This window comes from Natrix helvetica (genome assembly GCF_964273705.1).
Source record: "Natrix helvetica genome assembly, chromosome: 9".
Classification (NCBI taxonomy): Eukaryota; Metazoa; Chordata; class Lepidosauria; order Squamata; family Natricidae; genus Natrix; species Natrix helvetica.
The window spans coordinates 22,359,733-22,382,706 of record NC_138560.1 but is presented as its reverse complement, the minus strand read 5'-3'; the positions used below and the strand labels follow the sequence as shown (position 1 = coordinate 22,382,706).

The 22,974-nt window shown below is 45.4% G+C and overlaps 1 protein-coding gene across 7 annotated transcripts in view; it reads left to right on the top strand.

Moving 5' to 3' along the window:
• COL16A1 (collagen type XVI alpha 1 chain) overlaps window positions 1–20,795 on the top strand; it is a 289,804-nt gene extending 269,009 nt beyond the window's left edge. For all 7 annotated transcript variants that reach the window (XM_081962316.1, XM_081962321.1, XM_081962318.1 and 4 more), the window contains 11 exons: window positions 1,685–1,738; window positions 3,591–3,644; window positions 6,067–6,117; window positions 6,983–7,072; window positions 8,812–8,847; window positions 10,782–10,826; window positions 11,232–11,420; window positions 13,167–13,233; window positions 15,558–15,737; window positions 16,704–16,781; window positions 19,506–20,795. In XM_081962316.1, coding sequence (XP_081818442.1) covers window positions 1,685–1,738; window positions 3,591–3,644; window positions 6,067–6,117; window positions 6,983–7,072; window positions 8,812–8,847; window positions 10,782–10,826; window positions 11,232–11,420; window positions 13,167–13,233; window positions 15,558–15,737; window positions 16,704–16,781; window positions 19,506–19,708 — 1,047 coding nt within the window. In that variant the 3' untranslated portion in view covers window positions 19,709–20,795. The remainder of the gene's footprint in view (window positions 1–1,684; window positions 1,739–3,590; window positions 3,645–6,066; window positions 6,118–6,982; window positions 7,073–8,811; window positions 8,848–10,781; window positions 10,827–11,231; window positions 11,421–13,166; window positions 13,234–15,557; window positions 15,738–16,703; window positions 16,782–19,505) is intronic.
• The last annotated feature ends 2,179 nt before the right edge of the window (window positions 20,796–22,974 follow it).

Sequence of the window (22,974 nt, the reverse complement as noted above, 5' to 3'; positions counted from 1 at the left end):
CCCACTGACCTTTGTCCTTGTGGTCAGTAGGTGACAAAGTGTTAGAGAGTCTGTACCACTGAAGTCACAGGTCCAGCATTAGTAACTGCGGACTGGTGTTCATGACCATTGTTTTGTCAAGTGTCAGGGCAACGATAACAGACATGGCACTGCTTTATGAGTTGACACTAAGGACAGCCAGTTTCCACAATACCTAATACTAGGTTACAATACAATACAATACAATACAATAGTAGAGTTGGAAGGGACCTTGGAGGTCTTCTAGTCCAACCCCCTGCCTAGGCAGGAAACCCTATACCTTTTCAGACAAATAGCTATCCAACATCTTCTTAAAGACTTCCAGTGTTGGGGCATTCACAACTTCTGGAGGCAAGCTGTTCATGCAGAAGCTCCCCACAAATAACTGGATTTTGGATCAAAACCTGGCACTGTGGCTTCATGGTCCTACTATGGTCAGATGACTGCGAGACCTGTCCTTGCTTTGTAGCACATGATTCGGGGATGTAAATCAAACCTCTGAGACTTTCACAGTAGAAAAAAGCTCTCCTTTATTCAGTAAACAAAAGTAAAAGGCAATGAGGCTGCCTCAAAAGGAGCTCTAAACTGTTCTTAATATGAAGGGAAAACGTCTTTAAGCTCCCCAAAATAACAATGGACTTCTTCATTGCCATTTCAACCATTTATTGACAGTGTTATGAAAACAGATTTCAGGATCATTAACGATCATGCCACAGCAATCCAGCTAGTTGCATTAGAAGCTGAAAAATACTGGAGACCGAGAGACATTCTAAAGGCCCCTGTTTTGAGAAGCAATTCTTTCTAAGAGCAAAAAGGACTTCAGTAAAAAGATCTCAAGTAGACTCTGGAGAACCGCTGTCAATTTGGGCAGACCCATCTCTCCCAAACTTATCCCTCCAGGAATTCCCCTGAATTCCCCACTGAGAATGGCCTTTGAGTATTCTGGGGATCGAAACCCAACTTTGGAAACATGAAGAATAGTGAAGGCGTTTCCCTTGGGCTGTATGGACCATTGATTTGATCTGGCTCTAGACAGCTTCACACATCTCTTCAATCCCAAAGGTGTGATTGGCTGTGACAAAGTATTCAGAGATTTGGACCCATTGGGACAGTGAGGAGGACAGGCTGATCCTTATGATCATCTATCACTAAAGCTGGTTGAACAAAAAAAACCAGGGAGTTTGCTGGAAGAAGATAGGCTTCAATTGCTTTATAGGTAAAGGTAAAAGTTCTCCTAACACATATGTGCTAGTCGTTCCTGACTCTAGGGGGTGGTGCTCATCTCCGCTTTAAAGCTGAAGAGCCAGCGCTGTCCAAAAACATCTCCGTGGTCATGTGGCCGGCATGACTAAATGCTGAAGGTACACGGAATGCTGTGACCTTCCCACCAAAGGTGGTCCCTATTTTTCTACTTTCATTTTTACATGCTTTTGAACTGCTAGGTTTGCAGAAGCTGGGACAAGTAACAGGAGCTCACTCTGTTACGTAGTGCTAGGGATTCAAACCACCACACTAAGGTTCGCAGTTTGAACACTAGGGAGTTTGAACTGCCGACCTTTCTGATTGACAAGCTCAGTGTCTTAGCCACTGAGCCACCCTTTGCGGTTGCTTTATATCTCCCATAATATAAGCATTCTATTTAAGCCATCTCACCTTGATTTTCTAGGGTGATTGTGGTAAACCAGGACCTCCTGGAAATCACGGCCGGGCTGGAGCTGAGGTGAGTTATCAACATCCAGCCAAAGGTGAATTGCAATGAGAGGGATACACTCTTGAGTTAATCCTGCACCTGTGTTTGCCTGGATTCAGCATTGGGGGTGGGCGGGTCTATGAATCTATGGAAGTCACTATAGAAGAGTCTTCGTTCATTGTCATACCACGACTGACAAATGGAACTCAAGTTGAGAATGCAGAGTAGATGAAGAAGGGAGATATACAAAATGCTATGGATGGCTCAATTCATAATACTTTGTTTGTGTTCCATGGGACAAAGATGGTGAGATGGAATTAGCATAATATTCGGAGGAGAACAAAGTTAATCCACAAGATTACTTCCTCTACTAGTAATTTACCTTAGTTCACTTACACTTGTTAAGTGCAGGCGTATATGTGGAGAGAGAGGGGGGAGAGGGAGAGGGAGAGGGAGAGGGAGAGGGAGAGGGAGGGAGGGAGGGAAAGAGAGAGAGAAAGAGAGATCAAAGACTAGCAAAGTCTATGTTTGATGGGGAAAATGATAGATGATAGATAGATAGATAGATAGATAGATAGATAGATAGATAGATAGATAGATAGATAGATAGACAGACAGACAGACAGACAGACAGACAGACAGACAGACAGACAGACAGACTAGATGGATGGATGGATGGATGGATGGATGGATAGATAGATAGATAGATGATAGATGGATGGATGGATGGATGGATGGATGGATGGATGGATGGATGGACGGATGGACGGACAGACAGACAGACAATGAGAATATGAAGGAATATGAGGGACTCTCATTCAACAGCAATCTTCACTACCAAACTTTCCTCCCAGACAACTTTGTGCCTTACAGATTATTATATTATGTAGGTAGAGGATACTTGTTATGCCAAGGGGAGAAAGCTTGCCGTGCAAACATATGCTTTATGGAAATACAGGTAGTCCATAACCTACGACTGTAACTGAACCCAGAATTATGGCCATAAGTCATTGCAATTGTTAAGCAGCTCACCATGTTACAAGACACAATTTTATGACATTTTTGTAGCAGTTTTTACGTGAACACAGCAGTTGTTAAGCATATTTGTTTTATCCAATGAGCATGTTTTGCTGGGAACTGGAAAGGAATGCCAGCAGTGGGCAAAAAAATGTCAAAAATTGTCATGGGACCATAGGATCCTGTAAACAAAGGTGAGCTGGTTGCCAAGTGTGGCTGCATGGGGCTGCTGCTGTCATGGATACATTCACCACCTTGAGTTATTTGCAAAAATAATAAAGGCATGATACAAATAAATAATTTCCATTCCCTTCCATCTCTGTTATTCTATTCTATTCTATTCTATTCTATTCTATTCTATTCTATTCTATTCTGCTCTATTCTGCTCTATTCTACTCTACTCTACTCTACTCTACATTCCAGTCTAGTCTAGTCTAGTGTAGTCTAGTCTGGTCTGGTCTGGTCTACTTTACTCTACTCCATTCTACATTCTACTCTACTCTACTCTACTCTACACTACATTCTATTCTATTCTAATTCGACTCTTTGTTCTATTCTATTCTATGAATAATGGAGATGGTGATGAACTTCAAAATTGGGTCATAAGTAGCTTTGGGGGGACCACTATAACATCTAAGCAATCAGTCGTATGTTGAGGACTGACTACCTATAGATGCAACCAGAGAACAGTAGACAAGGCATAGTCCTGTGTATACATCCCAAGATATACATGTTTCGATGCTATAGCATTGATTAGCTTAACCATAACTTGCCCAGAAGTCTTTGGCAATGCATTTATATAATTTGCTCCAAGAATAACCTAACACAGATAAGTATTTGCTCTAATGTTCTTTTCCTTCTCCAGGGAGAGCCAGGTCCTGTGGGGCCTCAAGGTAGACCAGGCCCTCCTGGACATGCAGTAAGTCAAAATACTCTTTCTTGAATTTTGTGTGAGTGGATTTATAGCTAGATTGCAAAAATCGCAGGGGTGAAATGCTACCAGTTCATGCTGGTTTGCCTGAACTGGTAGTAAAAATGCTACTAGTTCACCCGAACCGGTAATACAAAAATGCTTTTTAAAAGTTTTTAAAAAGTTCCAATGATCAGCTGTGTGACAATCAGCTGTGCCACACAATCATCAGAACTTTTAAAAACATTTTTAAGCATTTCGGTAGTTAGAAACAATCACGTGGCACAGCTGATTGTCAGAACTTTTTTAAAACTTTTTTAAAACATTTTTAAGCTACCGGTTCAGGAGAACTGGCGGTACAAAAATGCTTTAAAAAGTTTTTAAAAAGTTCCAATGATCAGCTGTGTGACAATCAGCTGTGCCACACAATCATCAGAACTTTTTAAAAACTTGTTTAAGCATTTCGGTAGTTAGAAACGATCACGTGGCACAGCTGATTGTTGGAACTTTTTAAAAACATTTTTTTAACATTTTTAAGCTACCGGTTCAGGAGAACTGGCGGTACAAAAATGCTTTAAAAAGTATTTTAAAAGTTCTGATGATCACGCAGCACAGCTGATTGTCAGAACTTTTTTTAAACTTTTGTTTAGCATTTTTAAGCTACCGTTTCAGGAGAACTGGCAGTACAAAAATGCTTTAAAAAGTTTATTAAAATTTTGGCACGCAAGCAAACCGGTAGCAGACTTTAGAGAATTTCACCCCTGCAAAAGTGTCTATAAAGCTACCAGGTCAGACTTCTGACCCACTGCTAAAAGCAAATACTATTTGGCATGAAAGCCAAAGTATAAATGCCAACTCTTAAATTCTCCATTTGGATCCTTTTGTTCTTTTCTAAATTCCCCCTTTAAAATAAAATAGCAAGTCAAAGCAAAAATAAAGCACATTTTGGTTTTTTATATCAACTCAACCAAACCAACAAACAAACCAAAACCAGCCCAACAAACCTATTCCGCAGAAATAATATCAGTTCTACAGACAGTCAGAAGAAACTACTCCAATTTCCAATCCCTCCTCAATCCAAGGATTAAAGATTGGTCACTCAGACGTTGTATGGGAACTAGTGAACTTCCGTTACTGCAAGTAACCTGTAAATTTCAGTGTATTTTATGTATTTTATTACTGAAGAGAGTCTAATAGTTAAGGCACCAGGCTAGAAATTAGAAGGCCATGAGTTCTAGTCCTGCTTTAGGCATGAAAGCCAGCTGAGCAATGTTGGGCCAATCACCAGGAAACTTTTAATCCCACTTCAGGTATGAAAGCCAACTGGGTAACCTTGGGCTAATCGCCCTCTCTCAGTCCAAATCATCTCACAGGGTTGTTGTGGGGGGTTGGGAGAATGAGGATATTAGACATGTCCACTGTCTTGAGTTGTTTATAAAAATAATAAAGCTGGGCTATAAATAGATTAAATAAGTAGTCTATGCCAAATCTTAATTCTATAACTCCCGACCATCCATAACTAGGCACCAATTGTGGCAAAACATTTGGGAAATCCTTCCTTCCTTTTAATAAGGAAGATAAACCTTAACTTTGTGAGATCCTGGGTGTTCTCTTGAGTTCGGTTGTATTCTTGCAGACGTTTCATTACCAAACGAGGTAACATCATCAGTGCTAGATTAGTGCTATCTTAACATTGCACATTAGAGCCAAACTAGATGGCACAGACTGGTGTGTCTGGTTGCTCAGAGCTGCCATATTTACCCATTCACATCTGGAAAGCTTTGATTCCTACCTACACTGAAAATGTAGCATGAAGCTAGACAGCGTCCAGTCTTAATTTCTTATGCGTCCTATGCTTCTCTGCAGCCCAACTCGTGAAGCAGGCTGTGTGCAGAATATCTGGGCAGATAAGAACAGGGATTTAAGGGAGGGAGAGATAACCAGGTTTCCCCTTGCTTGAATAGCCCTTGGGATGTCAAGATCAGATACCTTTTGAGATCTGACTTAACTTACGAACAAGAAACATAACTACTCCAGATTCATTTCCCTTGGTCTCTATTCAGCAAGGATTCTGACATGGATGAATGAATATTTCTGAGCTTTCTAAAATGCACCCAAGAGAACTTTGTAAAGATTGCTGTTTTAGATGTCCATGGCTAACTCTCGAGTATGCTTTTCTGCTAATAATTCATGTTGGATTTATTTTTTTATACAGTCTTACAGGGGGAAATACTCAGTGGTGATAAGCATATTCAGCATTTCCAAATTTTGGCAATTTTTAAGGGGTCTGGACTTCAACTCCCAGAATTCTTCATCCAGCATAGGAATTCTGGGAATTGAAGTCCAGACCTCTTAAAGTTACGAAAGTTGGGAAACAGTGGGTTTGTCTATGTATCTTCCATCTTCCTGCATTTTTTCCTCTTCTCTTCAGGGTCCACCTGGAACTCCTGGCCAACCTGGTCCATCAGGGCTTGCTGGAGTTGTGAGTATCCCGACTTCCCTTTTGGCATTCGTAGGCTCTGGTCCTCTTGAGTCTGATCCAACATAGTTCCTCTTCACTTCTGAATGAAGCCACAATATAGGAACCATTCATTCTTGAAGCTTGGAAATCTCTCTCCACTGGAACCCTTTAACCATTTCTTTGTACAGATGGTGAATCCCTACCTCCAAAACCATGTCCAACCAAATAAGAAAATGATCTGATTGTCTCCAGGAAACATTCATTGATTTGTCATTTGTTAAGATGCCATTTTGGAAGGTTTCATAGATGAGTACTAGACTGCAGAGGACGCAGGTGCTCCCAAAAACTTCCCATCCTTCCCCAGCCAGATGTGTCCAGACATCTGGAATTGCAATGTCCATCTTCTTAGCCATCCCAATCCCAGGGGCCAAGGAGGATGCAATCCACTATACGTGCCCTGTTGGGGGAAAAAAACTATCATCTAGCAAAGTAGAAATGCTCTCTGCTATTCAGTCAACATTTTTAGAACCTGGCTAAATATTTGGCCATGATTTTTTTTTCTGGATGTAAGGTAGGATCGGCTCATCAAGACATGCAGAAGATCTTTATCTCTGTCCCCATTATCATTCACCTCTGCTTTCTTTCCAATGAAGAAGCAGATGTCTGGAGAGAAACATGCCAGAAAGTTGCCCACCACTCATCTATGTATACAAAAATAGCCACAACTGGAAAGGGGGCCTTGAGTTCTCCCACCAAGATGAATCTCAGGGCACATGCATTGGGAAGAACATTGGGTAGATGCTGGTCATCTGCAGCAGTCGCCACAAAACTTTGCATCTCCTTGATTGCCTCCAACAGTTTCTGATGCCGTCTCTCCTTTTCCCAGGGTCTGAAGGGGGAACGGGGATCCGTTGGAGAAAGAGGTATCAGTGGGCTCCCAGGCCAGCCAGGAACACCAGGCCACCCAGGTCCACCGGTGAGTGTCGCTTGATGGGAGTCCACATGCTTCAGAATCAATCATGAAGAGCTTGTGGCAAAAAACCCTTGTTGAGAACGGATGGGGTGGGTGCATGGATGGTTTGTAATGCTTCCTACTCTTAATTCTTTGTTTAATATTAGGCTGAAAGAGGTTAATAACAATATGAGTATTTGACTTTGGACAAATTAGTAGAGAAATGAAACTAAATCAGGGGTGAAATTCAGCAGGTTCTAACAGGTTCTGGAGAACTAGTAGCAGAAATTTTGAGTAGTTTGGAGAACTGGCAAATACCACCTCTGGCTGACCCCAGAGTGGGGAGGGAATGGGCATTTTGCACTATCCTTCCCCTAGGACTGGAGAGGGAATTGAGATTTTACAGTATCCTTCCTCTGGAGTGGGGAGGGAATGGAGATTTTACAGTATCCTTCTTCTGGAGTGGGGAGGGTATGGAGATTTGGCAGTATCCTTCCCCCGGGGGTGGGGAGAGAATGGAGATTTACAGTATCCTTCATCTGGAGTGGGGAGGGAATGGAGATTTGGTAGTATCCTTCCTCTGGAATGGGGAGGGAATGGAGATTTGGCAGTATCCTTCCCCCAGGGGTGGGGAGAGAATGGAGATTTTACAGTATCCTTCTTCTGGAGTGGGGAAGGAATGGAGATTTTACAGTATCCTTCTTCTGGAGTGGGGAGGGTATGGAGATTTGGCAGTATCCTTCCCCCGGGGGTGGGGAGAGAATGGAGATTTACAGTATCCTTCATCTGGAGTGGGGAAGGAATGGAGATTTCACAGTATCCTTCTTCTGGAGTGGGGAAGGAATGGAGATTTCACAGTATCCTTCTTCTGGAGTGGGGAAGGAATGGAGATTTTACAGTATCCTTCCTCTGGAATGGGGAGGGAATGGAGATTTGGCAGTATCCTTCCCCCAGGGGTGGGGAGAGAATGGAGATTTTACAGTATCCTTCTTCTGGAGTGGGGAGGGTATGGAGATTTGGCAGTATCCTTCCCCCGGGGGTGGGGAAGGAATGGAGATTTACAGTATCCTTCATCTGGAGTGGGGAGGGAATGGAGATTTTACAGTATCCTTCCTCTGGAATGGGGAGGGAATGGAGATTTGGCAGTATCCTTCCCCCGGGGGGTGGGGAGAGAATGGAGATTTACAGTATCCTTCATCTGGAGTGGGGAGGGAATGGAGATTTTACAGTATCCTTCCTCTGGAATGGGGAGGGTATGGAGATTTGGCAGTATCCTTCCCCCGGGGGTGGGGAGAGAATGGAGATTTACAGTATCCTTCATCTGGAGTGGGGAGGGAATGGAGATTTTACAGTATCCTTCCTCTGGAATGGGGAGGGAATGGAGATTTGGCAGTATCCTTCCCCCGGGGGGTGGGGAGAGAATGGAGATTTACAGTATCCTTCATCTGGAGTGGGGAGGGAATGGAGATTTTACAGTATCCTTCCTCTGGAATGGGGAGGGAATGGAGATTTGGCAGTATCCTTCCCCCAGGGGTGGGGAGAGAATGGAGATTTACAGTATCCTTCTTCTGGAGTGGGGAGGGAATGGAGATTTTGTAGTATCCTTCCCCCAGGAGTAGAGAGGGAATGGAGATTTGGCAGTATTCTTCCTCTGCCATGCCCACCAAGCCCACAGAAACGGTAGTAAAAAAAATGAATTTCACCACCGATCTAAATCCTCTTTTTCCCTTGTTTTTATTTTTTATTTTTTTTTTGGTTCCTAGGGTGAGCCAGGCTTGGATGGACAGGGAGGCAAAGAGGTATGGTGATTCTTAACTGTTATCATCTTCTTCAAATCTTCTTTACCCCCATCTCAGAACCAAAGATAGGAGTAACCCAGTGTAACAACGGAGGAAGCTACCTACATCACACACAGGGACGATATGGACCAGGGACAGAAAGAAGAATTGGACTTGATGGGATGGCTTGCACAGGGGGGAAAAGCTTTAGCTCAATTCCCCCCCCCCCAAAAAATTTCAAAACTCTTTAAGGCCATTTCAGTTCATAATCAGGATGCATCTTGTCGCAGGAATGTTTGTGAAATAAATTGTGTATTCTACTGCAGGCAAGCTAGAATAGAATAACAGAGTTGGAAGGGACCTTGGAGGTCTTCTAGTCCAACCCCTTGCTTAGGCAGGAAACCCTATACCAGTGATGGCAAACCTTTTTTGGCTCACGTGCCATAAGTGGGGGAAGCGCAGGGAGGTAGTGTGCGGGCGTGCTGCACCCATAATGCAATGTGCGACCCCCCCAGTACGCATGCACGCACTACAGGCGCTCTCCCCCCATCATTTTTTGCATGCTTTCTTTGCCCTCCCTAGGCTCTAGAGGCTTTATAGGAGCCTGGGAAAGGTGAAAACAGCCTCCCCCACCCCCCCACCCCCGGAAGCCCTCTGGAGGCTTGAGGGACCTTCAGGACGCTTCCCTGAAGCCTCCGGAGCAGTCAAAACGACCCTCCGAGCAAACCAGAAGTCCATTCCCAAATTTATGGTTTGCCCTTAGGGCCGTTTTTTTGCGCTCTGGAGGCTTCAGAGAAGCTCATGAAGCCTCCGGAGGGCCTCCAGGGGGGCAGGGGAGGCTCTTTTCGCCCTCCCCAGGCTCCTATAAAGGCTCTGGAGCCTGGGGAGGGTGAAAAATGGCTTTTAAAAAGGGTGAATTCAGCTGGCCAGTGCGCACATGCGCGCTGGCCAGCTGACAGGGCAGTGCCTCGCATGCCCTGACAAATAGCTCCGTGTGCCACCTGTAGCACACGTGCCATAGGTTCGCCATCACTGCCTTATACCGTTGGCTATCCAACATCTTCTTAAATATTTCCAGTGTTGGGGCAGTCAGAACTTCTACACCAACCCGCTGCTTAGGCAGGAAAGCCTACACCACTTCAGACAAATGATTATCCAACATCTTCTTAAAAACTTCCAGTGTTGGGGCATTCACAATGTCAGGAGGCAAGCTGTTCCACTGATTAATTGTTCTAACTGTCAGGAAGTTTCTCCTCAGTTCTAGGTTGCTTCTCTCCTTGATTAGTTTCCACCCATTGCTTCTTGTCCTAGCAAGCTGTTTCTTGAAAAGCGGTCCTTGCATCCATCCCCAACTATTGCATTCTCACATTACTTTCTCTGTTTCCTGGAAGCTGACTTCCAAAGGCAGGGAGTTCTTAAATGACTACCATAATTGAGCCTGGGATTATGTAAGTCGTCGTGATTGTAAATTGAGGCACCCAGGCCACCGGAAATAATTTTCTGGCCTTTTTCGCTGTGGTCATTAAGTAAAACATTCATTTGAAAGGCTGTTTTTAGTCGGAAACCAGCAAAAACATCACGGATTACGATCATGTGGCTGTGAGCACCACAACAGATCTAAATCTGATGTACTAGACACGCAATCACGTGGCCAGAGGGAATGGATGGGCACAACCATTGAGGATGGCCAAGAGTGCGTCAGATACCCTAAAGCAGCCATTCCATGGCCGTTGTACTTCAAATGGTCATAAAACAGCCAGTCTTTAAGTTGTACATGACACAATAATGGAGATAAGTAACGGACAAGGAGCACCTTCCTGTAAAGGGCAGGTAAACAACTTCAAGTTAAATGGTAGGGATGGGACAAAATGGCCTTAAGCTAATACTCTCTTCCACTCAAATGCAATAAGGAGTATTTATCACTGTGTTGAAAACTTCTCCTTACTTTTCCACAGGGATCTCCTGGAAAACCAGGTCCTCCTGGTCCTTCTGGACAGAAAGTAAGTGGGACACTGTTGGAAGGGAACATCAGCCTCTTCTCCTAAGACAGTGAGGCTAACCTTTTCCGGTCCGAGTGCCCAAAGTGCATGTGTGCACTCCTGAACCCCCAAAATGCAGTATGCATACCCCCATGCATTCACTCCCATGCATATGTGTGCAACCCCCTGCATACACCCTGCACCCCCACGCATGCATGCCTGACCCCCCATGCACCTGTCCTGCCCCCTGTGCATGTACATGCAACCCCCCGCATGGACACTGCACCCTGTGCATGCACACGCAGCCCCCCCACGCACCCTGCCTCCACACACGCAACCCACTTGCATGCGCCCCACACATGTGACACAGGTTTGCCATCACGGTCGTAGCACAACCTTGCATGGAATTGTCCTTTCTTCTTTTAGGGGGACCATGGCGCTCCAGGACAGATGGGTCACCCTGGAGAGAAAGGCAGAGCGGGGATGCCGGGAGGCCCAGGAAAAAGTGGTGAAATGGGCCCCATGGGACCACGGGGGACCCCCGGGGAGAGAGGACATCCTGGCTCACCTGGGCCTGCTGGGAACCCTGGGAACCCAGGATTGCCGGGAACGACGGTAAGAACTGGGGCGAAGACAAGGAGAGGCATGCCATGGAATGAGCAGGTGGACTATTAAGTCCTCTGTCATCCTGGCTCAGTCTGAATGTAGATGCAGTTAGAAATGTCATCTGTCTTTTTAGATGGGTTCTAAGAGGTGCCACCAGTGGTTGACATTCACTTGAAAGAAGGGGTGGGCTTCAAGAATTGCAGCAACAGGTTTGCTGCCTCATTGCTGGGTGGGCGTAACCATGGTGGGCGTGGCCTAGTCAGCCTCCTGGACCACGGCGGGGTGGGGGCATTTTTCTCCCTCCCCAGGCTCTGAGGATTTCCTTGACCTTCGGGAGGGAGAAAACTGCTTTCCCCAGGCTCTGGAGGTCCTCCAGAGGCCGAAAACAGGCCCATTTCAGGACTTCCAAAACCTCCAGTAGGCTCGTTTCCCTCCCCTCCCTGAGCCTCCATGCGGGCCCTGCACTTATCTGGCATGACAAACAGGCCACGTGGAGACTCCTGGGAGGGGAGGGGCAGGAGGGGTGGGGCATGGTGGGCATGGCCAGCCAGCGGTGGCATTTGGGGATTTGCCGAACTGGGCAGAATCCTAGCTAAAGAATCGGCCAAACCCGTACGAACGCCCAGCAACCCACCCCTGCTTAAAAGAGATTTTCATACAACTTCACTGATGCACAAGGTGTCAAAACTTGCTTCTCGGTTTCTCCTGCAGTACAGAACTGCTGGGGAGACCCAGTGCAGTTCAGAGCTTCTAATCTGCAAATGCAACCACTCCAAGTTGCTGAATCCTTCCTGAGATTAAGTAGGGGAGGGGTTGCTTGTCCAGGATCCGTGACTGAGCAGCCCAGAGGGTCCCACAAAGCATTGCTTCTCAAGAAGGAGAGGAAGTTAAAATAACAGCATGCTGGGAGATTGATTATGGTGACCCTCAGCAGCCACTCCTTCAGCTAGAGAAAGGAACGAGTGGGGAAGGAGGAAGATGTTGATGGCGGAGCTTGTTCTGACCTAGGCTTTCTCAGACAGTAAAAACACACACTTAGCAATTCACAGCCCGTAATGAGTCACAAATAGTTTGTAAAGAATCTGACAGAACTCTGCCACAGTCTTTCAGGATAAGGATGATATGGCACCCACCTTTATCTTCCTTGAAACGCTGCCAAAGACCTAATTGGCAATTAGCTTTGCAAGGCCACACGGAGCACTGTGTCAAAAAAGAGATTTAGAGTTTAAACTGACCAGAAAAAATTAAAGTTGCTTCCTGCAAAGGCTCACATGCCTTTGCTCCTCCTTTATGTCTTATGGGAGAAGCCAATCATCTCCAAGCCTTACTCCCGAGTTGCCCCTTTTGTCTTAACTGTTCTTGCCTTCTGGCAGCTCTGCACATGCGTGCACTAGAAACAAGCTCCCCCTGTTCCTCTGCCTCACTGATGTCCGACTCCGGAGGCTCTGGAGGCAGCACATAACTCCCAGATGGCCCTGGCCCCCTCTCTGCCTCTGATGAAGAGCCCTCGTCCGAGCCTTCCCCAGACTCCGGGACTGGCCCATGCTCCTCTCCAACCTCCTCACTGCCCAACTCAGCTGCCAGAATGTAATAGGGCTAGAAGATTTGCTCCTGGGAGATTTTCTGGAGCTTGTGGGAATGGCTACATGTGGGGTGAAGCTGAGCGTGTGAAAGCGGTCAAATGGGACAGGCTAACATGCAAGATAAGGCAGAAATTGACTTCTGTTTTTCCCTCTTCCTTGTTTTTCTCACCAGGGAGATGCCATGAGCTATGACCAGATCAGGATGTTCATCAGAGAAGAGTTGCAAAAAATGTTTGATGGTGGGTGATGAGAGCAGATTGAGAGCAAGGGGGAAGCACAGGGTCTCTCTCTCCAGGTTAGAGACCCTAGAAACCAAGCAGAAGGGTCAGAGGGTCAGGAAATGAGTCACATTATGATGCCAGATCTGGAAGCTGAGAGTATTTCCTACCCCAAACCCCACCATAGAGAAGGTCATTTCAATTCTGCTCAATTTCATTCATTCCTTCATTCCATCAATTTCTATAACTGTCCATCTCAAACCAATGACTCTGGGTGGCTTCCAATTCCAAAACTATAAAAATAATTAAAACAATAAAAGCATTTTAAAAACAATAAAACACAGGCACTCTTGAAAATAAAAATAAAGAAAGAGAGAAAATGCTGAGGAAAGCCCTGTTTGGCAAGGCTGTTTTAGGCTCCCATTCTGGTGTGGAATTGAGAACTTCTCTCCATAAGCCTGTTATTTGTTATCATATGACACGATCCCCCAGGAGAATGTATTTTAATTACAAGGGTCCCCAGGCCTGCTGTGAATTAAAATTAACCCCACTCCTGGCCCTAAGAAGGTAGCTGACTCCATCATTTCTGCAAAACAGACCGAAAATTGACTAAAAGATGTCCCAATAAACTCAAACATTACAAGTTCAGAGAATAAGACCACATATAATTAATGATAAAGACAATACAAGATTGCAGAAGCAGTCCTAATCAATAGTTTGAATAATTCCTGGAGGAGGTCAGCTATAAAAGTATAAGTGAGTACAAGGAAGGTTATAGTACTATTATTATGATGATTGGTGGCATAGTCAGCCAGATGTTTAGACTGGATTTGGAATTTTTGCCAACTTGACAAGTCCTTCTCTAGATCCTGGAATAGGCAGATGTTGTTGTTTAAAACATTAAATATATTGTTGCAGGACATAAGATGAAGGATGATGATGGTGAAGATGAATATATGATTTTTTTTTAAATTTTCTGGAACAAGAAGAATCCAAAAGTTGTAATGATATTCTTTGTTAATAGTTTGGCTTGAATGTCTCTCAGGAAAAACACCCAGAATTGCTTCTCAAAGTGAAATACACAGCACATAAATTTAAATGAAGTAAAAAGTAAAGTAAAATGACACAGAATAAATAAATTAACAGAATAGAAGAGATAGAATAGAAAAGAAGAGACTGGTCTGCTATTTGTCAGAAATGGTGTAGGTTCTCCTGCTTGAGCGGGGGGTTGGACTAGATGACCTATATGCGCCCTTCCAACTCTGTTAATCTGTTAAAAAACTTTGCAATGAGTTCAGATAGAATCGAGATCACATGTTAATACCACTTTATAAGGCCTTGGTAAGGCCACACTTGGAATCCTGCATTCAGTTTTGGTCGCCACGATGTAAAAAAGATGTGGAGACTCTAGAAAGAGTGCAGAGAAGAGCAACAAAGATGATTAGGGGACTGGAGGCTAATGTCAGTGTTCCAAATAACATCCAAAATTAAATCAGAGTCCAAGGCAAAGTATTGCTCTAAGTTGCAATTCTAAGAACTGGCTGCAGGCCTGACAGCTGAAACATAGGAAGAACGGTTGCAGGAACTCGGTATGTCTAGTAGTTTAATAAAAAGAAGGACTAGGGGAGACATGATAGCAGTCTTCCGATATCTCAGGGGTTGCCACAAAGAAGAGGGAGTCAAGCTATTCTCCAAGGCACCTGAGGGCAGGACAAGAAGCAATGGGTGGAAACTAATCAAGGAGAGAAGCAACTTAGAACTGAGGAGACATTTCCTGATAGTTAGGACAATTAATCAGTGGAACAGCTTGCCTCCTGACGTGAATGCTCCAATGCTGGACATTTTAAAGAAGATGTTGGATAATCATTTGTCTGAAGTGGTGTAGGCTTTCCTGCCTAGGCAGGGGGTTGGACTAGAAGACCTCCAAGGTCCATTCCAACTCTGTTATTCTATTCTATTGTAGCTTCTCAGGGGAACATACCTGCTCCCAAAGATCCCTTTAAGGCAGTGGGTCTCAATCTTCCTAATGCCACGACTCTTTAATACAGTTCCTCACGTTGTGGTGACCCCCAACCATAAAACTATTTTATGTTTTCCGTATTTTTTTGAAAATATGTGTTTTCCGATGGTCTTAGGCGACCCCTGTGAAAGGGTCGTTCGACCCCCAAAGGGGTTCCGAACCACAGGTTGAGAACCGCTGCTTTCAGAGTTTATCTTCGCCCTGTGTCTATTCAACAGCGACAGAGAAAGTCCTTTCCCCCACAAAACAGGCTTCCCCAATTCCTCCCCTCACGATTTCCTGTCCACCCCTTGAGCAAACAATGACTCCCTTCTCTTTCCTGCAGAACGGATTCAGTACTACACTTCCCGACTGCCCATGTCACCAGTGGAAGTCCTTTCCCAGCCGGGGAGACCAGGATCACCTGGGAAAGACGGAACTCCGGGGAGGCCAGGTCCTCCTGGTTCTCCAGGATTGCCTGGACAAATTGGAAGGGAAGGCCGGCAAGGTGTGCCCGGCATGAGAGGTAAGCCTTGTCACTCCTCCTTCGGGTAGAAGTACCCTGTTTCCCTGAAAATAAGACCTCCCTGGATAATAAGGCCAATCAGGCTTTTGAGCGCATGCACTAAAATAAGCCCTCCCCCCAAAAATACGCCTTCCCCTAAAATATTTAAACACATGTGCAGCCGGTCCCTACCATTTCCTGGGGGGGGATGGGGGAAACATGTCTCATGCACTCCACATCCACCTGCCATCCACACGGAACAACCTCGCAGAGGCCGCTCCTGCAAACCCTAGCTATCGCGCCCCTTCTCTTAGTGGCGGCTGCAAAAAGAGCGGCAGGCCCAGTGACTGCCAAGAGTGTGCCAGAAACAGAGAGAGAACTTCCAGCCCTTTCTGGATCAGCTGATCAGTGGCCCAAGGTTAAGGGGCCTCCTGCACCTGAAAAGTAATAAGACCTCCCCCAAAATAAGTCCAAGCACTTATTTCGAGGGTCAAATGAAAATAAGAACCGTGTTCGGGGAAACATGGTAGATTTGGAGATGCACATCATAGATCAGCATTTCTTCACCTTGGTGACTTTTAAGATAGGTGGACTTCAACTCCCGGAATCCTTCAACCGGCATTAAAGTTGTCAAGCTTGGAGAATTTGAGCCTTGATTGGCTTTTCCATGGCTCTGCAAATGGTGTAAATTTAGGCGATGGGCAAAATCAGATGCCAGGTTAAGCAGGTGACAACTCAGCCAGTAGATTCATGTCATCTAGATGACACATCAGCAGGAGTCCCCAAATTTGGGGTGTGCCCGGGTTTTATAACTTTGTACCAGAAGGTTCCTGAGATGAATATTTAACCCCACTTGGGCAAGAATGTGGCCACAGCTCTAAACAAGGACAAAGGAGACTCTTCGCAAACCGTTTCCGAAGTAGCCTGATGTGGTAAATGAATGGAGGCTTCGGTCAATTCCCTTCCATGTTTTCTCCCTCAATGCAGGTGAGCCTGGAATCAAAGGAGAAAAAGGAGACAAAGGGACTGGAGTCATGGGGGAGACAGGAGCACCAGGCCCTCCAGGTAAATTTGGTTTCCTTCTGAGTCAGAGCAACCCGGGGCTCTGGAGCCACATGTGGCTCTTTCATCCCTTTGCTGTGGCTCCCTGTCACTCAAAATATAGGTCACAACCAGAGGTGGGTTGCTTCCGGTTCAGCCTGGTTTGGCCTGGATCAGGCAAACTGGTAGCAGCGGCAGCGGAAGGCTCCGCTCACCCCCCCCCCCCAGGCATCACACGTGCATGCATGAGCGAACCAGTAGTAAAAAAAATGGGAACCCATCACTGGTCACAACCGCCAATGTGCAACATTCACGAGCATGGGATGTATTGAGCTTTTTGACCAGTGGGGGTTTGCAGGTGGTAGGCCCCGGTACGGGCATACCAGAGCCTGCCCGGAGCACTGGGTACCGTTCCGGTACGATGCTCCGAAGGGCCCACATGCCCGCCCAAGCTCCTTACCTGTCCTTTAAGCCTTTGGCGCTTCCGCGCATGCGCATGGAGCATATGGTGCCTGCGCAACCCCCCACCAAACAGCTGGAGCATCACGGAGGCTTGCAGAGGCATTGCAGGCAGGTACGACACATGCGCGCCCCACACACGTCCATGTGGGTGACGCCAGGCCCATTCCAACCGTACTGGTTGGAACGGGATCCGGAACCGACCATTGTTTTTGACCCCCGTAGGCCAACTGTTGTGGTCCAGCAGGATACGGTTGAGCTGCTGATGGACTCGGATAGCGAGGAACCATATGAGTCTGCCCTGGATGATGTGGAGGACCCTGTGCAGGGTTCAGACTCAGAGCAGGGACCAGAGAGGCTGGTTGGCCACCAGGAGGCACTTGAGGCATGGAGCAGTGGGGAGGATCAAAGGCAGTTTGTCCCCGATGCTAGATTGAGAAGGGCTGAGAAACGGAAGCAGCAACTCCGTAAGCAGACTCACAGAAGATGATTAAGCACAGGTAGTTGTGGATTGGCCCCTCCCAAGACAGATAGTAGGTGAGACGTTGGGAGGGGACATTTGCAGGAAACAACTGTTCAATTGGTGATTGAGAAGCTCTATGTGTTCTGGTTGTGTCTGCTCATTGGGACTATCTGTGTTGTTCTATTGAACGTGAGTTGTCTGGGCCCTCAGCCAAAGGATTTGTTCTCTCCTTAATTAAATAGTGGCAAACAGCCAAGCCTGTGTTCTGGCTTATTCACAGGCGTGGAGAGGGGGGTCAGAACAGCCAACCATGGATAAATCCAAGAAAAGAAAAGTTTCAGAAGAAAGCAGAATGTTTAATTCAACTACATATGCTAGTTTTGCAGCTGCTCGGAAAATAGTCAGGCGCAGGAAGGATTTTGTGGCTCCCAGAGTTTTCTTTTCTGTGGGAAATGGGTCCAAATGGCTCTTTAAGTGTTTAATGTTGCCGACCCCTGCTCTAAGTTAAACCTGCTTGCTTAAGTCTGCTTGCTTTCATCAGTCATTTGCTTTTACCCATCACCAAGACCCAGAGCATGCGTAGAGTTTTTCTGCAGTGGTGCCATTCCTGGCCATTTAGAGTCTTACTATATGCCCTAGGTTGCATCTTCATACAGAAAGTAATTTCTTCTCCTTGGTGTTGTTGCTTCCTTTAGCAATTTTAAACCATGGTGTTATAGTTCCTTTTACAGTCCTTCAAAAGGATGGAAAAAATCCCTTTGGATCTACACCAGTAGTGAAATGGGAACTTTGCTCTTACTAGCCATTGGAAAAAGAGGAGAGTCTCATAGCTTACTCAACTCAATGAACCTAGAATAGGCCAAACTTCTCTCCAAATTCATTGAACTGTATCTGGATCAGTTCCATCTTTGTAGAGCAGAAGGTGGAAATATTATTCCGGTTAGGCAAAATAGAGATTCTTCTTAAGTTTTTCTTGTAAGAACAAGGAGCTTGTTCTTAAGTAGTCTGTTCTTTAAATTCTCAAGAGTTGCTTTGCCGAGTGAAATGGCAGCATATAAATTTAATCAATAAATATGTAATGGAATAGATGATTTCCTTAGTGTTGCTGGTAGGACTACAAATCAAAAGGCTGAGGTAGTGTCGGAGGCAGGAGTGAAATTCAGCAGGTTCTGACAGGTTCTGGAGAACCGGTATCGGAAATTTTGAGTAGTTTGGAGAACCGGAAAATACCGCCTTTGGCTGGCCCCAGAGTGGGGTTGGAATGGAGATTTTGCAATATCCTTCCCCCAGGAGTGGAGAGTGAATGGGGACTTTGCAGGATCCTTCCCCCAGGAGTGGAGAATGAATGGGGACTTTGGAGGATCCTTCCCCCAAGAGTGGGGCGGGAATGGAGATTTTGCAGTATCCTTCTCCTGCCATGCCAACCAAGCCACACCCACAGAACCGGTATTAAAAAAAAATTGAATTTCACCACTGGACTGAGTCCTTCAACAGCAAGATCAATCTATTTGGCTCAGCGTTGAGGTCACTAATAGGGTAAAATCTACATCCCCTGGAAACTTCCTTCACAAAGAAATGAGGCTTTCCCAGCACACCTTTCCCCAACCCGGAGATTTTTCAGGTGTGCGGACTTCACTTCCAGCATCCTCTCATAGTGGAGATTTTGGGAGTTGAAGTCTACCAGTCTGAAGATTATCCTCACCGGAAAGATTTCTCCAACACTTCTCCATCATTTCAGGAAAGGGAAAAGACACCACAGAATGTTTGCGTCTCAGCTGTACTGACTGACCCTCACACTCCTTCTTGTTTTCTTTTCTTCTCTACAGGCATCCAGGGGCCTCCAGGTTATGGGAAAATGGGTCTTCCAGGTCCCATGGGGCAGCAAGGTATTCCAGGCATCCCGGGGCCACCCGGAATCACAGGCCCTCCCGGGAAAGTTGGCCACTGCAATCCTTCAGACTGTTTTGGCATGCTGCCCATGGAGCAGCCCATGTACCAGCCCAAAAGCATGAAGGGGCCTATGGGCTAAAGAATTTTATCCGTTCCCTCCCCACAAAGGACTCCATTTGGAATAGCCAAAGATCAAGTCTTCCATCATGACTTAGCTGTGATGATGCTTTTATTGTTGTTAATATTGTGACTATATTTTTCTCCAGTGGAGTTCAACTTCTTATCATGATGGCATTTTTTTAAAAAAAAGAGAACTACCAGGATATCTGTGTCTGTGTGTGTGTGTGAGGGGGGGGGGGGGAGAGAAGATTTCTGTGTGTGAATGTCTCCATATTCTGACTGATTTTTACCCATGGTCAGCAAAACATATTCAAGGCAAAACTTCAGTTTTCCTCGGTTGATGGGAAGATCCCACTCATTATTTTTCCCGCCTCATTAGGAGTTATTATTTCCACAATGTAGACACAACAAAAATTTTAAGAAAGCATGCAAAGGGGAGATGAGAAAGAGGAAACGCTATGGTTTAATTTCAATGTTGATTGGATTTTTCCCCTTTTAGCATGAGTTACAATTGGTATCTGGAAGGCAAGAGATAAACAATTCTAAAATGCAATTGATAGAACAAAAATTGCCTCTGTATGAAATCACACCAGCAGAGTCATTGCAAATCAAGAAGTTGTCACCTATCACATCTAGAGAGCACACTCCGAGGAAGGCTGCTCTACCTAGTATTTACACACCTCTCTTGGAGCAAATTGCACAAGTAAATCCAGCAGAACTTACTTCTGGTAGATACATGTGGAATTGCACAAGGGAAAAATGTCACTTCATAGCTCAGAGACACACCCCCCCCCTTAATTGAAATGAAAAAGTGGAAACAAAAATTAAAGTATTAAAAGTTGTGTTTTGTCTTGGGAGGGGGGGAAATTGAAAGAACTCCTGAAACTTAAAACACGTTGTGTGGTATTTAGAATGTATGAATGGGAATATCATCTTATGGTGTAATTACTTTTCCAGATGTCCAACATTCTGTTTTCTTCCTCTTGTGTGAAATGTGTGGGACCATGTAGCTTCTGGAATTAATTAATTTTTCTTGAATGTTCCTGGTTTTGTTTTGTTTTTCCTTGTTTTTTATATCAAATATATTGAGCTTCATCCAAACCAGACCTAATTCTAGTTGCTCATACATCTGGCCATCAGAACTGGGAGATCCTGAAGGATCAGGAGAAGATGAGACTGGGGTGGGAGAGGTCATTGTCTGTGGCTAAGATGCCCATTGCGCAATTGTGGAAGGAACAGCCGTTGTCCCTGCTGTCACCTTCACACAAATAATCTGAATTATTTTATTTGCGATGACATAAATTAGGTAATTCACACAATTTGCATGTTGATGTCATGATCCAAATGATATTATTGTGGCTTGCAACAGACACCTTCAACTTCTGTTGACCACCAAAGGGGGAGGGCATTTCTCCCCAATCTTCCCCCAAAGGATCCAAAAGGTCTTCCTTCAGACTTCAAATCACATCTATTCAGAAACTAGAACTGGCAGCAATCTAACTTTAAACCCCTTTCCAGATCTACCCCACATGCTAACACAGGGAATACGTAAACACACTGTGTGTCTCTTACTTCCTTGACCCAGATGGGTCTCCCCTAGAGGAGGGTCTCCCTCTCACACACACATCTGGGCCATCAATCCCAAAGAGTTAATCACCACCACCCCTAATTTTAAGGTTTAAATAAATGATGCCTTGTTTCCTAATTGGTATTTGGCTCAAGTTCATTTCAAACCATTGATTTGCAAGCCACCGTTAGGTCATTCAAGGAACAGGTAAAGCAGAAGCAGAGAAATGAATGTGGAATCCTCAGAGCTCCCCACAGCTGGGTTGTTTTCCTGCAGATGTTTCATCGCCCAACTAGGTAACATCATCAGTGCACTAGTGCACAGTGACTAGGTATATTGTCAGTGACTATAGCAGAGGGGGGTTCCTACCGGTTCGGATGAACCGGTAGTGGTTTGCTGACCTGGGTCGCCAGAACTGGCAGCGACCCAGGCCTGCTACGCCTCCAAACTGGTTCCCTGGTTGGGGGTGGTGGTGGATGTTTTTTTCCTGTTTTTTAAATGTTCTGCGCATGCACAGACCAGTTTATGGGCAACTGTGCACACATGTGGTGTGCGCATCTGTCACGCACGCAAGAAAAGCGAGTCCGCGCGCACAAAATTGCATGCACACTGAACCGGGAGTAATGGCGGCAGCAACCCACCCCTGGACTATAGTCTTCTCTTAGAAATATGTAGGCTAGCAAGCCGTTGGTTCAACATGCGGTTTTGGCCCTTTAGTTAAAAATAATGAATTCTCATCAGAGATCATTGCTGCAATGGTAGGATCTTGCCTCAAGGCAAGGTGATCGTTCTTCTCCTTGTGATGCCATAGACCAGCGTTTCTCAACCTTAGCAACTTTAAGACCTGAGGACTTCAACTCCCAGAATTCCCCAGCCAGCCATGCTGGCTGGGGAAATCTGGGAGTTGAAGTCCACAGGTCTTAAAGTTGCCAAGATTGAGAAACACTGCCATAGACAGAAACTTTATGACTGAATGATGAAACCCCAAGTCTGCTAGTCAAACACGGTATGAGTTTCCTCCCCTTCACTCCGCATGGTGTCCCTGGCAGGTTCATGCCACATTCCAACAATTACCATGATCCCCTGTGCTACTAAGTGGTGTCTAGGTCCTACACAACAACACCAAGATCTCATCCTGATAGATAGAATAACAGAGTTCCAAGGGACCTTAGAGGTCTTCTAGTCCAACCCCGCTTAGGCAGAAAACCCTACACCACTTCAGACAGATGATTATCCAACATCTTCTTAAAGACTTCCAGTGTTGGAGCATTCACAACTTCTGGAGGGAAGTTGTTCCACTGATTAATTGTTCTAACTGTCAGGAAATTTCTCCTCAGTTCTAGGTTGCTTCTCTCCTTGATTAGTTTTCACCCATTGCTTCTTGTCCTGCCCTCAGGTGCCTTGGAAAATAGCTTGACTCCCTCTTCTTTGTGGCAACCCCCGAGATATTGGAGCACTGCTATCATCTCTCCCCTAGTCCTTCTTTTCATCAGACTAGACATACCCGTTCTTCATCTGTTTTAACCTCCAGTCCCTCTAATCATCTTTGTTGCTCTTCTCTGCACTCTTTCTAGCATCTCCACATCTTTTTTACATTGTGGCAACCAAAACTGGATGCCGTATTCTAAGTGTGGCCTTACCAAGGCCTTATAAAGTAGTATAACACTTCATATGATCTTGATTCTATCTCTCTGTTTATGCAGCCAAGAACTGTGCTG